The sequence below is a fragment of the Pundamilia nyererei genome, unplaced genomic scaffold (assembly GCF_000239375.1).
Source record: "Pundamilia nyererei isolate P.nyererei 1_Seehausen unplaced genomic scaffold, PunNye1.0 scaffold00246, whole genome shotgun sequence".
Lineage (NCBI taxonomy): Eukaryota > Metazoa > Chordata > Actinopteri > Cichliformes > Cichlidae > Pundamilia > Pundamilia nyererei.
This window is the reverse complement of record NW_005187647.1, coordinates 547,874-565,758: the sequence shown is the minus strand read 5'-3', so window position 1 is coordinate 565,758 and position 17,885 is coordinate 547,874. Positions and strand designations below refer to the sequence as shown.

Below are 17,885 nucleotides of genomic sequence, written 5' to 3'. Positions count from 1 at the left end.
TCGGGTAGTGACAGGGGCAAACTCCTCAAGATGGGTGGTGACCATGGCTTCCATTTAGAAGTCGGCCATCTTGGATACAACTTTTGTTGCCATGTGACACATCAAACTTATTGGTAATGTCACAAGAAAAACAATGATGTGCTTGGTTTCAACGTAACTGTATTCTTTCATGAGTTATTTACAAGTTTCTCTTTGTTCACAGCCACTGACATGTCGAACAGGTTAACACGTGAGGAGCGGATCGAAATTGTGTTGATATCTGGTGAACGCAGTAACCGGGTCATTGCAGCAGATTTCAATGCAAGACACCCTACGAGACCACCCATCTCCCATGCTACAGTTAGCAAACTGCTTGCTAAATTTCGTGAAACTGGTTCAGTGTTGGATTTGCCAAAATGTGGATGTAAGAAAACTGTCACTAATGAAGAAACATCAGTGGCTGTCCTAGCTTCATTCAGCAAGAGCCCACAGCGTAGAACTCGCCGCATGCCACATTTCCCTCTTTATGTTTGTTTGTCTTGATGTTTCTCACCTTACCTCAGGTGAGCTCAGTAGGTTACATGATGGGATGGGGAAACATTTCAGTGTTTTCACCCTCAACTCCTAGTGATGGTCATGCACACCTTTCTTCACTCCTTTGCTCATGTGATAAATCAATGATATGATCAATAGTGGGTCAACGTATGTGATTGGTCAGATTCAGATTTGAGCTCCACATGCCTGTTTATGTTAGGGTAAGTGAATCCAGTTACTAGAGAGATACCCCAGGTAACTGAACTTGGTCTTTGGCACAGGGCTCAGGCTGCTCTGCTGGATAAGATAACCAATGTTAAATCTCAACGTAAACAAAGAAATAGTGCAAGTTATTTAGTGGGAGTCGCACTATTCCCTCTCCCACAGTTAACACTGCAATTTATTATATCTTTTCATCATATGTTCCCTCTTTTGATTTTACACTCCCAGGATAACTAGTCTTTAATTTGCTGCAGTTGTTGTCATCAGGCTTGTTTAACTAGAATCATGTACACCGCTTGCAAACTTCTGATATTACTACTGTAGATTAAAGTCACCCGTCAACAGGCTCTGGGTCTTTTCATCCATACAAGGTAGAATTTGGCAATGCATTTATAACAAGTGTAGAAAATTTGCACCTCTCTCAATCTGCAAGTTCAACTAAAATGTTGAGGCGCCCGTTTCACTCAGTGCATTTTAGATGATTTTAAATTACATGGAGAAAAGTCAGAGCAGAGACCAGTAATTGATGAAATACATTTTTGAAATCAAAACAGAGCTGCAATCCATCATGAAGCAAACAGTGACATCATCAAGCACTAGTTTATTTTAACCAGACTTATGAAGCATGGAGGTTTCAGTTCAAGCTACATTAACTTTCTGATGAGAGCACAAACCTCCGAGAAAGAGCAACAAGGTCTGAAATACAAAGTCAGTGAGTTTGGACAATGTAACAACGCATTCAGATAACGTTACGCAAAACAATAAACGGCGCCACATTAACATGTACATTTATTTACAATCAACGCCCCCGAAGGCAGATGCAGCGACCCCCAGCACAGAATAAACATGTTCCTTTTCTCTTTTTTTTATTTTTATTATTCATGCAGTTTATTTATTGTTGACGAATTGCTTATCTAAAATAATTTACAGTCACCACCGGTATCAATCCATCAGAAACAGTGTGGTCATCAGCTGCTGCCTTCAGAGTCAAATCTTCCTTATCAGATGATCCTTTTTATAACAGTCCTTCAACAGCGGCTGCTCTTCAGTCACCTCCAATCAGTTCAGAGCCAAAATTAAGAGTCCTGAATCCAGTATGACCAAAACCGAAGTAAGAGCTCATAATGTAGGAGGTGTAAGAAGAGGAGTGAGGTTGGAAGGCTTCTTAAAACTGCTGCAGTATCAGTTTCTTCTTGCCGTCGTGGCTGAACTTGTTGGAGTGGAACAGGTCGCTGTCATAGAAGGCCGACAGGTTGTGGATGTTTATCTGTCTCGCCTGGAGGGGGAGGAGCAGGAGAGTCAGGCAGGTTCAGGACGGTGTTCATTTTCATTAAATATGTGATCAGTTTAAGACCTCCAGGAACAAACATACTTTTGAATGGGTTCACCAGCTTGCTCACATTTTACTATTTGATTTTTTTGAAGTTCAACTGAGCATTACACACTGAACTGGAGGTCTGACTGCTCTGATGAAAGGATTTCCCTACACCTACCCTACTACATCCTATTATAATGACCTTAGTGTGAGTTTCTAAGATAAAAGAGTATTTACGACTAGGAGGACAATAAATTTAAAGTGTGTGTAGTTTCACATCCTGTCCAGTCTAGAGTTATAACGTACTGCCGGTGCGTCTCTCAGTACCTTATCCTGAAGATCTTTTTCTGGGATCTCGATGGTGTCGTTCTGGACTCCATATCTGTTCCTCTGGTAGGCGACCTGCTCGGCCACCAGCTGTTTGAGGATGAAGAGCAGCAGCTCGTTGTTGTCTCTGCGGAAGGCCAGATAGCGGGCGAACGTCTGAGCAGACAAAAATATTAGATGAGGTCAGTAAACACAATCAGGAAGAATCACATACGCTTCATACACGCTCCATAGACACTTCATTTTGTTGATTTTTCATAAATTTATAGGGTTTTAAAAGAGAAAGTGGCTGTTTGCATGTATAATACATGTATAATAAATACATTTACAAACTTGGTGAAAACCTGCTGCTAAACAGCAATAATCTGTTCTTAGTTTAGCCTTAATACATCTGCCCTTTGGCAACCTGGTACCAATAAACTACCTCAAGTTAACTAAAAAGCTGCCCCTGCTTTCAGACATTACTGGATTTACTTCAAAGCCTTTTCTGCATGTAGAACTGAATTAAACTACAAGTCTTACTGAATCTAAAAATGTGTCCATCGTTCGCCTTTGAGAAGAAGCATTTTAATGTTTGAGGCCAACAGAAAACATCCACAAACCTTCCTCATGCTCCTCATCACGCTGAACTTCTGTGTGTCGATGAAGCTCTCCAGCATGACCCTGATGGCCATGTTGACGTCGTCCTCCAGTACATAGTCCCTCAGGTGCATTTTGGCGTGAGCCTCCGCCATGCGGATCATGGACTCGATGTGACGAACCGTGATGGGGATGCTGCCTGTGGCCTGTGACACCAAACCAGAGTGGGTTATTTCCACAGTCACAGATGAATAGTTTGAGGACTCTGAGAAACAAATTTGAGTATAGCACATGTTCTCACACGCTTTTCTTTCTTAGTGGTTTGACGAATTCAGTTACTCTCCCTGGATTTCAAAAACATGTTTATGTGTAAATGAGAGATAAAGTGGGAGGAGCTTTTCAGACTCACCATTGACTCTTTACGGAGGTCACTGTAGATGCGAGCCACCTTGTCCTGGTCCATCTGGTTCAGTTTCGGGTGAACCTTCAGACACAAAAAATACAAACTTTACCTTCAATTTTCTTTAGCTTTAATTTGCTGCAATACACCCACCTACCTACTAATTCTTAGAATTTATTTACTGTTTGTTAAAATAAATCTTGTTTGGACAAAACTTGTAACACAAAAAAACAAAAACAACGTATAATGTAAAACAACAGCTACCTCATTTCGCAAGCTTTCAGGCTGATTACATAATTATGATATTCCAGCCAGAGAGAAACAAATAAACCTGAGTGAGGATCTGTGTGGCATGTGTTTGTACCCGCTCTTTAGCATAGATGATGTACTTCCTCAGGAGCTCCTGTGGAATCGGTGGCACGTCGGATGAGTTGGGCAGAACCACCTCCTCCAATGCCACTCCCCCCTCCTTGCTGCTAGGGTGATGCTTGATGTGGGAACCGACCACGAAGCGCGCCAGCATCTCATCCTGAAGAACAGAAGAGCCACAGTGAAATTTACATCAGAGAGGAGGTAATCAGTTATTGCAACAATATTGGGAATAAACAAGCATGTTTTCGTGTGTTAGAGCCCAGACGTCAGTTCAGGAGATGAGGAGGAAGAGGTGGATGACAAACATAATAAATCCTCTCAGTTAAATATTTGGAAGTACTAGTCAGTTTCACCAGAGCAGGTGAAGACAGATGATTATCCCAGTTCAGTTGTAGTTTGATCTAAAGAAATACAGTGTCCCACAGCAGCTCAGCATCAGGTGTGTTTGCATCTACCTGGACGGGATCGATGGTGTCTCGAACAACACACAACACGTCAAAACGCGACACGATGGGCTCCGTCAGATCCACGTTCTCAGCAAAAGTCAGGGAGGGGTCATATCTGCCACCTGCCAGGAAACAAGAGATATGATGTTGCTCTTGAAAGGCCTCTCTCACACTTCCTTTGGACTAATTACAAAAGGCCTGTTCTCAGACTTCACTGACTTATATCCAACGCTCACTTTTTAATATATTCATAAAAGCTGCATGCACGTGTCCATTTATTTTATGCATCCTTTTAAAGAGTAGCTCAGATTATAGCCAACTGCCAAAAATAGCTTAATCAGCATTTAAAATGAATCCATCTCCAACATACTGAGCTAATAAATATGACTGCTACGTACCGATGGGGTTGGCAGCAGCAATGACTGTGCATCTGGCCTGCAGCGAGGTGACGATGCCAGCTTTGGAGATGGAGATGCTCTGCTGCTCCATGGCCTCGTGGATACTCGTTCTGTCTGCATCGTTCATCTGGGAGGACACAAAGTCAGGTACATGCACATTTTTATTTTTATTTTTTTAAGAGAAGGAGGGGGTGCCCACCAATCTGGATACGTGGATTCAGCTCACCTTATCGAACTCATCGATCAGACAGACTCCACGGTCGGCCAGCACCAGCGCTCCCGCCTCGAGCGTCCACTCACGGCTCACTGGGTGTCTCTGAACATAAGCGGTCAAACCAACGGCGGAGGCCCCCTGACCTGTGGTGAACACCGCACGGCTCGCGACCTTCTCTACGTACCTGCAGATGGAAACACGTTAGCGCATCTTCTGAAACAATCCTTTTACTCCCCCAACAGATTTCTTCATCAACATTTTACCTCTGTTGCACAGTTGCGGTCAAGAGACACAAAATACAGCCCTGCATATGTAAACTTCAGGCCTTTATTTTTTTCCATCAATTAATTAACTTTAGCCGCTGACAACATCGACTGTGTGTTGAAACATACTTGAGGAACTGGGACTTGGCGGTTCCTGGGTCTCCGCACAGCAGCGCGTTGATGTCCCCACGCACCTTATGCTTCCCACCTGGAAAAGAAAGAATTGCGAAGAAGGGGAGAGTTAAAGGGAGGACAAACTGATCCACTGTTATTCTTTCGAATTCAGAGATGAGAGGCTTTACCTGGATTTTTGGGCTCCCCTCCAAACAGCGACAGGGCGAGCGCTCTCTTGATGTCCTCATGCCCGTAGATAGATGGCGCCATGCTGGCAAAGATCTGCAGACAGTAAAAAGGAGTTACCAAAACATTTGCACTGCAGTGGTTGGACCAGTGCAGATCTGCTATCACAGTCAGTTCATCATGTTTTTAATAATAATAATAATAATAATAATAATAGAGCAGTTAGCTGGGGAAACCAGCAACACCAGCCACAGTGGTCACACTCTTAAAAACAATTAACAGATAAGTGTCTGTTTTCTAACCCTAACCCTCTGCTCCTTTTAGGGGTCGCCAAAGTGGACCATCTGCGTCAATCTTTTTTTTGCCTAACTGGGATTGATTTTCATTCATGACACTGAGCTGTAAGTTAGCATTGAATCATCTAAAACAAATAGGAAGGACTTATTAAATTCACCAGGATTTTTTAAATCTTTGTTTTGGAAGTGAATGGATGGATGGATGGATGGATGTTTTGTTTTAAAAGTTGGTTTTATTTCTAGACTGTTTTCTAAATATTCTTTGTCGTTTAACATTAGAGACTTGAGCTTTCATAAAAATCTAAATTTTGAAATTGAGGCCTCCTAGAGATTTCAAATTTCAAACTACAATCAGAAGATCATTTTAAAAGACGACATCATCCATTTACAATTGAATTTTTACTTTTTGGGTGATCTGTTTTATTTCCTTAGAGCCGAAATAACATCCTTTCTCCATTTTTACTATTTGTATCAGATTACTCACCCTCTCTCCGATACGTTCGTCCTTAGACAGAGCAACAATGGCTTTGATGTCTTCGTCAGTCAGCTCGGCCACGGCGACCCCCTCGTCTCTGCGGGTGATGTGGTTAGCCAGGATCACTGTGGCAAACACCGGGAAACCATTCGCCATGTTCAGAGAGCCATCGTAGTTGTTGTGGTAGATCCCAGTCAGCTCCTGATAAGCAGAAAAACATGCATCACTTTAAAACAACAGATTGTGAATATTCTAAGTCCTTAATATACATTGAAAATTACATGTGTATGAAACTGATTTAGTTTTGCAACACAGCATGAACTCTTTCTCGACCCTAATGTTTCTGCAAATGTGACTAAACGTTTATTTCCATCTAGCCTCAAATGTCTTTAATTTCTACTTTTCTGATCAATTTCAACCCTCCCTGCCTCAAATATGACAATTTTATTTTCTTTACACAGACTCACAATCTCATCTCCAGGCTTGCAGCTATCCACAAGGTCGGCCAGGAGGATGGCATCTTTGGAGCGAGGGAGTCGACCTGCAGCCACCTTACCGGGACTTTCCTGGATGGTGATCCTCTGGTAGTTCTGGTACACCGTCTGCAGGAAGGAGGCAGTCATTTTAAATCCTCAGACTGGGCACAGACCCGGCAGACAAACTACAACTTTCACAACCAACCATCAGCCAGCCCGGCCCTCCCCTCACCTCCTCCATGTTGATCTCAAACGGTCCCTGGGATTGACACTCCGGACAGGAACCCGGCTTCACCTCCTGGTTCTGGGACTGGAAGAAGGGCCCTAGCACGAAGTTACACTTGTTACAGTTGTACTTGACCATGCCGAGCTGAGGCAGGACGCCGGTGCAGCTGCTCACCACGCCGCTGGTCCGGATGAGCTGGTTCAGGTGGAGCTGCCTGAAGAGGGCAACAGAAGAAGAAAACAGTTGGTAAAGAGCAGAAAGCTTCACCTAAGTAGCTCCTTCATATATAGACGGCCCTTTTTGGAAGAGCCACAGATGTGCCTCGCCAAGACTAATGTGGAGGTCTCGCCTTAGTTTCATTACTACTGTGAATTATTCCTTCCAGTTGAAAATACCTGTTGGGTAAAAACTGAAGTGTTACCTGAGTGATCGGATCTCCTCGACCAGAGGCAGGTTGCAGATGCGGACATGGATCTCGTAGGCAATGCGATCATATTTTGGGTACATGGCAAGCACAACTTCTTTAGCAGCTTCATCAAAAATCTGGCAAAGAACAATCAGACACGCACCGGAGAAAATAATTGAAGGACACTCACATTTAACTTTCACAGCATTTAATATCCGCTAAAGTTAAATATAAATGCATGAACAAAAGGCACAGTAAAGGACATTAAGCAAGATGACAAGTTCACTAACCTTCAGCATCTCAGCTGGAGCTTCTGGTAGGAAGTAAGCCAGGACGTGCTCCCTGGCTGCGAGGTCCTCGTAGTTTACTACCAGGCTCTCCTTGTTCTCTGGATTACAGGTTCAGATTGATTCATTCAAACATTGCCAGAAATCAGTCAACAATTGTATTTTTCCACACATTAAAGTTTACTGAAAACTGCACTACCTTTACACATGTCGCTGATCTTCTCCTTGAAGACGTTGCGGCCGTTTTCATCCACGTGTGTGCGCAGGAAGTTCTTGAAGCGGTTGTAGATTTCCAGCCGCGGTGCCGCCATGGACACCCACTCCCTCACTGTGTGGCCCTGCAGAGCATGTGAAAACGTTACAAAGACGTCCCAAACAGCCGGACCTGAAAAACTTCTGTGTGCTAGCTCATCTCCAATGTCATCACAAACCTTCATGTCCTCCAGATTCTCAATGCTCTCAATCATTTCCTCTTCCTCGCCATCGCCTTCTGCTGCCCGCTCAGCCAGCCTTCTTCGCCGAGCAGCCGGGCGCTCGTCATCCTCATCTTCGCTGTCTGGAAGCCAACAAAATGAAAGAATTAATCATAGCCTACCCGTCACCACCCTGACAAATATCCACACACTCAAGCCTCACCGTAGAGCAATCCTGGCCTCACGCGCCCCCTGACTCCCTGTTGCCTGTCCCTCCTCCTCATGGCCTCCTCAGCGGCCGCTCGGGCTCCTGGCGACAGCTCTGACAGCTCCTCATCATCGAGGTCCAAACCCTCCGCCTCGTACTGATCCAGCTCCGGAATGGCACGGTAATCCCTGAACAGAGACAGAGTTGTTATGAAGCCCTAAAAAAAAACAAACCCCACAGAGTTCATAGCTTTAAGGCCATTTTAAATCCACGCTCACCTCTCCATTCCATCTCCAATCAGTTCCTCTCCATCTTCTTCCTCCTCCCCAGGCAAGGGTCCATCTCCCAGCAGCCCCTCCGACTCATCCTCGAAGGGCGGCAAGTCTCGTCCGGGGCTGGAGGTCAGGTCTCCCCTCCTGGAGGCTCGGCTGGGGCTGGTGGCCATGTGGTATGACTCTGAGGAATCCTGTCAACAACACAAATTCAGAACAAATAAATTATTCTTATATTTACTGCCATTTACTGACATTGTCTACAGCTTCCACTGTTCACATACAGCATTTCATTTTAGTCTGCGTTTTTATTTTTTTTTTTTCTTCTAGCAGATTCCGGTTTTTTTGCATTTTGTTTTCAGTGGACGGCAGCAGCAAGAAAGACAGTAGGTAGAGATGGTGATGAGGGCAGAACATTTTAATACATTTGGTACATTGTGCCACTGCTGTCAAAGGATTATTGTCTTCAAGTAGTTTTGATGTACATCAATTTGAATTTTTTTTAAATATTTTTTAACTGGTAACTTTTAGTAGTTAGTTTTATCTAAGAAGGGAAGAAAAACTCACATAGGGCTGTGTGACTTCTTAAAGACCATAGATCTTTAAAAGTAGGACTGTTAGACATGTTTATTACATTTAAGAATGTGGCGAGCCAACATTAGAAGCAAAATGTAATTTAATAGCTTAAGTATTACAGGACAGTGTATTTTAATGATCTTTTAATGATTCTTTACTTGATTGAAACCAATCATTTAAAGCTCATCGTGGCTTGTAAGTAAACTATAATCAATTATTCCAGATTTAAGGACTCATGCAAGGGGATGTAAAGATTCAAAAAAAGTTTTATTATTCCTCGGTTGTTACTTGAGACGGTTTACAGATGCAAAAACAAGCTAACTGACCACATGGCAGGTCTCCTTTTTACAGCGAAGGAACAAAAAACAACAACGGGTTTTGGGTCCAGTCTACGAAGGTGAAAAACGGTTCTTAGCAAAACACGTATATTTTTAATTCTGATATCTGGCAAAGAATGAAGCTCTACATCAACTCTTGATGACGCTCTCTGTCATTGTTGTGACTCGACGAATGAACAAAGTTTATTTTCCCAGAAAAACTAAAGCTGACTGGTAAAAACTGCTTCGTATAGATTAATGCGCCTCTGCCTACAAGCTGAGCCCTCCCATTAGAGCACTGCGCCTGTTTTTAATGAGTTTACTCACCGCCATCGCTGCGTTTCTGTCTCGCTGCTGCTTCAAAAGCTACTTATTCTTCTTCCTGCCGTGAGTCGCTTTTCGCGCGAAAGGACCATGTGACACTCAAAGCCCGCGAAAAATCATGAATATTCAAGGGAGACGGCTGAGGTTTTGCTTTCTCATTGGTGTATTTGCCTGAAAGAGGAGGGAACTTAAAGCACGGTGTGTTCGCTTTAAGACAAGGAGCAGAACGACCGCTCGTCCTGTTGTGTGATGACCTTAATAAAAACAACTAGTGTCGAGCCGCAGAATAAAGCGAACGCATCTTTTGTCTGAGCGCGATGGAGGGGCAGCGTTTATTACGTCGTATCGTTTCCCGGGAAAATTTTGGCTGCGTTCAAATCCGCTTTATTTCCTCCCTCGTATCCTCACTACAGTAAAAATAAAGTGGCTTTTGCCCTCCTGTGGATGTTTTTGCACTGCAAAAATATTCACGTGCGTAAGTAACATCAATTAAATCAACACATAAGGGATATAATAATAAAAGATATAATAAGATAAAATAATAATAATTTGTATGTATAGATGCGAAGAATGTGAGACAAGAATGAAACACAGAAACAAACAAACTTTAGAAACTTAAATAATAACAAAAACACATGCTTTAGTAAAAGTAATTCTATAATGCCAGAAAAAAAAGTTAAAAATATTCAAGGAAAACATCTGCAGCCTGAAGTGACTTCGTTTAATTAATTCAATTCATTTAGTGAGGGCAGTTCCTGAAATTTTAGTTGATTCTGCAGCTGATCCCAGGAGCAAGGAGCTGCAAAGCTGAATGCTCATTTGATAAATTGAGTTGATGAATGCAAGCCAGTAAGTAAGAAGGCAGCAAATGTGTGCTGTTTTATGTGAATAGCCTTATAAATAACAACAATTCAGTGGCTAGGGCTATAACACGACAAAGAAGACCGCTCAACCTGAGCATACAGCATACAGTGAAGAGTACAAGCCTTTATATTGAATCAGTGCTCCATGATAGACAGAATCTAGCATCAGTAAGGATTCTGACAAAGCATCCATATAAATCACATCATCATAATCAATTACAGACATAAAGTGCCTCAAAGGAACTAAACATATCCCTTTAGTACCAAAACAGGTGTGATAATGGCCTATCTGCAATGGCGTTGGGTTTTTAAATTTAAACAAGTGAATGAGTTTAGTGTCAAAAAGGGTGGGTTACTAACATGTGCAGACTGAAGAGCTCAGACCAGGCCAACATATCAGCTTGATTTGAATGTTAGTTTGCTCATTCAAAGCTGTGTGCTTTAAGCCATAGAAAGAGACAAGAAGGTGTAGCTGCGGAGATAGACTTTTATTTTGTAGCTATTTCTGATAGACACAGATAGCTACAAAATAAAAGCACAAGATGAGAGAGAAAACGATCATCAACAGTCAGGGATCGCCAGAACATTTCAGCTATGAAGCCGTTGTTCTGCACTCACAGGACCTTCAACAGCCCGCTAAGACCAATCCTGAAGAAATCAAAGCCATAACAAAAACACGGCCATGCCGTGTTAGTCACCACTAGGCCTCGTCTGGACCTGCAAACCTGAGGTGTGTTGCTCATGCCTTGGTCTAAGCTTTTCTGAGCCACACTGAAAATGCAGAAAAGGAGGAGGAGGAGGAGGAAATTCAGCCATTCCTACTGGCTGAGAAGTTTTACAGGGTGACTCTGATTGGCTGGAGGAGTGTGAGCAGGGACTCCCTCTCAGTCTTTGTCTGAGATTAAAAACACAAACAGTTCAGTCAGGCCTCACTGATCCAGTTAGTCCCAACAGTGTGCTGTTCTGCAGCAGAGAGCAGCTGTGATTAGGGACAATGCAGCTGTGGTTGGAACAGTCAACACTGCAAGTGCCTGCAAAATTTAACACAGCAGTGTGAATTCCCCACTCAGCAGACTGTAAAACTGGAAGATTAGAAATTTTGCAGGAAAAAACAAACAAAAAACAACCCAGTTTCCCCCCTTGCGTGTTGTAACAAAATCAAGAGGTGAAGAAACCTGCTCAGTTTATGTTGCAGAGGGTGGAGAAGCAGAGCTGGCAACCACACAGATCAGGAGGGAAGAGTGGGGGGAATACGCTGAATGGAAAAGTAAAAGCAGGAGTTTACAGCTGAAGAGGAGAAAGGTCAGTTTTAATCTTGCTGAGTGTAGAGAAGCGAGAAATGTAAAAGCAGAGGACAAAGAAAGGAGGGCTGATGAAGGTGTGGACAGTTAAATTGCAGCGAGCTGTGGAGAGCCGGCGGAGCAGAGTGGCAGCAGAACCGACTGTGGGCGGAGAGTGAGGAAGTGCGGTCAACGGGAGAGGAATTTAAAGTCTCATTGTTCTGGAAGAGCGGCGGCAGACGGAGTCGAGGAGCCAAGGAGACAGCTCACCGACGGACGTTGGACTACATGGACGTGAACTCAGCCATGGAGAAGGTAAAAACATCTGCATCAGTACAGATTGTTGCTCACAGATATTTCCAGATGTGGAGGTCAGTGGGTCAGAGGGTCACTTACTGGTGTGGCACATCACATCAGTGTTCAAGATCACGAATTTCTGTCTGAGAGAGGTTTTATTTTATTTAGCTATACAGAAAATCAAGTGTCATCTGAGTTGTATGATGTTCATTTAAAGGTAACCTATCCTGCTTTTCTTTCTTTCCTGTGATTATATGCAGTTGCAGTGGTGTATGCTCACATTAAACACAAAGTTTCACATAATGAGGTCAGTGTGCGTGTGAGTAATTCCTGTGAGCAAAAGCCGAGACTTCAGACTGTTTCATTCTAGACTTGGATCTATATGACATCAGATAAAGACAGGTGTCCTTAATATGGTCATCTCAGGTATACCTGAGGAGCAACCAATCAGAAGAAAGTTGCTTTAAAATAGGGATGTCAAACATGAGGCCCAGGGGCCAAAATCCAGTCAGGAAACATTCCAATTCAGCACATCTTTGGAAAATATAACAGAGGACATAGACTTAGTCTTTTAACTGTATTTTCATACGTTTTACAGCTTTTCCTGCTGATAAAGACCTCCTCCTCTGCCATTCATACTACACCAAGAGTAATTAAGCAATTGATTTTTAAGACGTTTCTTATAATTACAGGACAGTCTGAGCTACCAGAGCTTTCTCTGTAATTTTACACATTTATTTCTTACAATTTACTGCAATTAAATTCTGGCAGATTTCTTTCATTTAATACAGCAGTGTTTCTTTATCATGCAGAAAAACAGAGAAATGAGTTTGATGGTTTAAAAGGAGATGGACAGGTAATGAATAAGAGAGAATAAGATAGTGTGATATAAATAAGGATTATTCTGAGCTCTGTGTCATGCAAAGTGACTCTTGTAGAAGCTGAAAACATTTTAATAATAGTAATCATAGTAATAATAGTAATTGTGATAATAGTGAGCTGGAAAGCAGCATTAGTGAATCTAACACAACCACACTGCACCCTCTAACTTTAAATGAATAATGGGCCACGTACACACTTTGAGCTTACACACACTTAACACACTTTACAGCAATTTGATTTCTGATTTCAGATTACATTATTACATCCGACGTCCTGATCTGACCCAATGAGGAAGAACCTCCAAACAAATAAAAACAGAAGTCCAGCTTGAGTCGAGCTTTCTGCAAGCTTTAGTCACTGTGATCAGTTCTGGTCATGTTTATAAGTGCTGTAGGCTAAAGTCAGTTTGGACACATCTCTCTGCAGTCTGAGTCTAACAGCTGGAGGTTTCTATTTCAGTCAGCGAAGGTAATCCATGACCACGAGGTCCTGATCTGCCTGTTGGGTCTGTGGTGGCGGCACTTTGTTTCCCACAGATCCCTCCTGTAATTCGGCCTCTGGCTGTTTGTCCAGAGGTCACATCAGTCCCAGGATGATAACCTGACAGATCAGCGTCACCTGTTTGTGGCGTGAGCCCTGTCTTTATACCCCCGAGCTGGAAAAACCGCCATCACCAGCATTGAAATAACCTGCAGTGTGCCCCCATACATGCACCCCTCTCGTTATTCTTTTGTTACATGTTGTTAACTCCCGCCCCCCCACCCCAAAAAAGCTTCATATTATGAATATTGAGGTTACAAAGAAAAAGAAAGGTTGCCATAAAATGATCTCTTTTGTTGCAGTAAAAGTTTAAAAATAAAAATGATGAATCCACAATCTCATGACTGAAAGCAGGAAATGTTGCAAAACTATAAACTAAATAATACAAATCCCCAAAACACAGTCACCAACAGCAACCGATTTAAATATGTATGCTACAGGTAAAAATAAAAGTTCCCTGTGGTCTCCACTATCCTATCCAGCCTTTTCCTCCTTCAGGCCACTGTTTACTCTTAAATAGTAACCGGAGACTGTGACACAGCTGGAAACAGCAGCTCACTCGTGGCATTTTTGTCCAATTTTGTCTTAAATGGAGAGCAGCAGGAAATGCAGAGGATGCCATGTGCCAAAGCTCTGATTCAAAGTCAAGATGCTGCCCCTCTGTGACCTCCAGCCTCTTATCTCACAGCATTTCCTGTAGTTTCCACTTCACATAGCCGACGTGTTTGACATTACTCGTGGAGCTCAGCCAAGTGTACCCACCTACAACATACCCGCCTTATCTGACTCCTAAATATAGAACGGCCACACGTTTTCCTCAGAAAAAGGAAGCTTTCTCCTCAGCTTATAACACTGTTCAGTATTTTTTGTTGTCACGAACAGAGGTAAGAATTTTGGCTGCAGTTTAGCATCCTAACTTAAAGCTGCCAAAATATGTAGTCAGTATGACTGGTGTCCAAACTAACTGGAGACAAAGGTTAGTATGCTGCATATATGCATGCTTATATGCATATATGCATGCTTATATGCATATAAGTAAATAAAGACAATTCATAACATGTTCAATAAGCTGGTAATTTAAGGGTTCATGTTAGCTCAAACAAAACAGTTTTGTCTGGTTGCTACAGCTTCCTCCTGTCATCAGCTGTAATAATTGTGAATGTTAGAAGTTGTCTGGGTCTGTGTTAACTCTATAATGGATCAGGACTTTTATTATTAGATTCAAATTTGCACTTTGATCCCTTTGCCCTGCAGCAGAGTGAGGTTTGTTAAAAAATAAACTTATTCTAATTACTGTACTGTTTGTTTTGCCGATAAAGACTGTGCTTGTATGTGTTGTGTGTTGTGTTGAGATAGATTTGTTGGTCTGTCTTGTTCTAAGGCACATGAGATTGTTGAAGTGTGTCGTGGCGCCTGATTTTGTTCCCTGCAGCTTTTGGATTTTTGTTTATTATGTTTATTTTCGTTTATCTCTTCGCTGTTGTTCTATTGAAGTTTTTGATGATTTGACCAGTTGAGTTTGAGATTTCCTGTTTTGATTCTTTTATTATTTCAAGTATAGTGTGAATCTTAGTTCCTGTGATACTGGATCTCACTTGGTGTTGTTTTTATGATGATCTTCGGTTTTGTATTATTATCGAGTTTCTTGGTGTTTTTACATGAAACGTGAGACATTAGTCTTCAAGTCCTAATGCCAGACATGTTCTCTAAGTGCAGTTAACATTCTTGAAATTGAATATGGTTCTCCAAGACCTAACAAAACAGCAAATAAAAGCTGAAAAGTAACAATAGATAATGAAAAGAAGAAAGCTTTCTACTACTCACGAGCAGGTATATTCATAGAAACTACTCTCAGTGGATGTGCTGAGAAGCTTCAGTCACTGTGATAAAACAGTGTTGAATACTGTGCACAGTTCACACATCACTCATCATATTCTGCACAGAAGGACAAACAGAAGTGAGACGAGAAACATGCTTTGAATGTAAAGTGTGTGACTTCTTGTGTTTCATACACTTCAGTTTTTATTTACATCATATTTTTTACATGATGTATGATGTAGTGAAAAAAATCATAAGCATTCCACAAGACAAATGTATGCAAAGAGTCTGTATTTTTAAATTCTGATTGATGGCCACCCATTCCTGTCTTACTGGTGCACCAAGCTGTTCCCAGTTTGTGGGCTTTTGCTTGTCTAGCTGCTTCTTAAAGACTAGCAAAACTAAAAACATCCCAAAGACTAAAGTTTTCCAAAGATCCAGGTGCAATCTGAGGGCAAAAGGTGGCTCGGAGATGATCAAATTAACATTTTGCATCTATGGCAAGGAAACTCCCCAAATCCGATCATATACGGTCAATTGTTCCAAAGCACGTGGAGAAAATATCTTAAAAATAAGTTAATAGTCATAAAAAGGCATTTCTGGAAGTACAGAAAAACCTCCATTCAAAAAGAAAAATACTGCATGATCTGCTTGTTTATTTTCTTTTTGAAGGAGCTTTTGAGTAACGTCTGCTCTGACTATGACTCATTAGTAAAAATTCTTCAAACAAACATCTGACAAACTGGCTTTCTACAGGAAGACAGAAATCACACTGCCTTCTTTGGTGAAATTTCCCTTTATTAAAGCTGCGTTCGACTCAAACCTCAAACCTCAGTGAGGTGCTTCACTCTGACCTCCTGGTGACTGATGTTCACTCATTACTCAACAATAAACACAGTGAGCCAGTCAGTGTACTCCAAGGGGATTTAATGAAGTCTTTTTCTTCTTCAGCTGTTTCTATTTCAGCTGTGACCTTTTCAACACGCACCAATCACCAGTCGCTTCACAGTCAAACACACTTAAACACACTCTCCGTCTCTGTCTTTACACCTCGCTGGTGGCATCAGATTCATCACTCTGCCTGAAAAGGAACCCTGTTATTACTAACATGTTTGCCTTCTTTCCTAGAGTTAGATGAACGTTTTAATGCCAAAACTCAGAGCTTCAGAGATTCATGGATGTTCAAAGGTTTTTAAAGACGATAAGTGTCCTTCTACATTTAAACCCAAGGAAACCTCTTTTCTTTTTAATGTCATCATCTTTCACTTTTTAACCCAATTTCATTTTGTTTGGCAAATTCCTTCTTAGCATTTTTTTTGTTGGTTGGAAGACGCCTGTATCCTCACTTAAGCTGTGTGGATGGGAGTAAAAACAGAGAAATGACCTTGCTGCAAAGTTAAAAGAAAAGGCTGGAAAACTTGAATGAAGCAGAGGTTTTAATTTGTATGTCTATATCTTGTTCGAATGTGTGTGTCTCTGCATGTATTCAGCAATGTTACGTGAGCGAATGCCTTTTAGGAGGGATGGGAGAGCTAATGCCTGCTGACAGATGGATAGGTGGACAGTCCAGACAAATAGCAGCAGGTTGTTTCAGCAGCACAGTCTTCAGATTTCCTGCCAAAGCCTTTAGAAACAGTCTGCCATCACTCACATGTTGCTCTTTGTTTAGCTGTCAGTAGTGACATAAAAGCTAGCTGTTTGCTATAACAACTAAATGCCTAACAAGCCAGAAAGCCAAAACAGTTTGCTCTTTTAATACTCTGGCAAGCCAGAATAAAATACTTGCATTAGGCAAAGCCCCGGTGCTGTAACTGTATCCTGGACAGCTGAAGGTCACCACGCATAGTCTAAGGTTGGTCAAAGTGGGCTAAATTTGCCAGTTCTCCACCTAAACTTGCCCCAAATTCCCGCACCCTCCCAGCTGCGTATCCAGAAACACTTCAGCTCCGTTTCTCTGTATTCTCCTGAGAACCGAGTTAGTGAGTTGCCTCTTGTTTACTCACACTATAACAGGTGGTTGTTTTAAGTCATGACAGACGCACAAACTTTGTTCTCTTTTAAATTTCTCCAGAAAACTAATCAAGTAACCTTAACAAGTCCAAAAAAATGTGTTTTCATTGTAACTAATGCACGCAATGCTAACAGAGTAAACAGGATAAAGAGCAGCAAAGGGGGGGATCTGCTGTGTTTGTCAGGACAGTGACGATGAAGTCATTGGGTGGTACGATGAGATCATCCATCCTGTGTGTGAGTGTGTGTGGTGTTCACTCCCTTTTCTTCCTCCCACACCCACTGAGAAATGTTTGGGGGAAAAAACAAAACACGTCTTCTGTCTCGCCTAGTGCTTCCTCACACACCATCATCGTACTCATCATCACCACAGTCAAACTGTCTGGAAATGTTGTCTAATTCCCCGTATCTCGTCTGTCTTCTCTGCGTGACACGAGTCTCTAATGACTTGGACTTTTTGTTTGCATTTCTTTCTTCAGTCAGGACTCACATACTTTCCACATCTAACAGTCCTCATTAGCAGAGGAAGTGGGCTAAACATTACAGAAAAACCTAGTTATGATTATTTTG

The 17,885-nt window shown here is 42.1% G+C and overlaps 2 protein-coding genes across 2 annotated transcripts in view; one reads left to right on the top strand and one right to left on the bottom strand.

Annotated features, from left to right (window-relative positions):
• Window positions 1–1,303: 1,303 nt before the first annotated feature.
• Window positions 1,304–9,754, bottom strand: mcm2 (minichromosome maintenance complex component 2). Its single transcript, XM_005749484.2, has 20 exons — window positions 9,629–9,754; window positions 8,415–8,602; window positions 8,152–8,324; window positions 7,947–8,071; window positions 7,715–7,853; window positions 7,519–7,616; window positions 7,244–7,365; window positions 6,829–7,036; window positions 6,588–6,722; window positions 6,130–6,321; window positions 5,352–5,445; window positions 5,179–5,257; window positions 4,799–4,970; window positions 4,573–4,699; window positions 4,184–4,296; window positions 3,721–3,885; window positions 3,366–3,440; window positions 2,980–3,162; window positions 2,378–2,533; window positions 1,304–2,011 (listed from the first exon to the last, which is right to left on the bottom strand). Exons 1-20 carry the CDS (start codon window positions 9,632–9,634, stop codon window positions 1,901–1,903), a joined length of 2,661 nt encoding a protein of 886 aa, XP_005749541.1. The 5' UTR covers window positions 9,635–9,754; the 3' UTR covers window positions 1,304–1,900.
• Window positions 9,755–11,618: 1,864 nt separating this feature from the next.
• lmcd1 (LIM and cysteine-rich domains 1) overlaps window positions 11,619–17,885 on the top strand; it is a 15,695-nt gene continuing 9,428 nt past the window's right edge. The window contains exon 1 of the mRNA XM_005749483.2: window positions 11,619–12,083. Within this exon, the coding sequence (XP_005749540.1) occupies window positions 12,057–12,083 (27 nt within the window). The 5' untranslated portion in view covers window positions 11,619–12,056. The remainder of the gene's footprint in view (window positions 12,084–17,885) is intronic.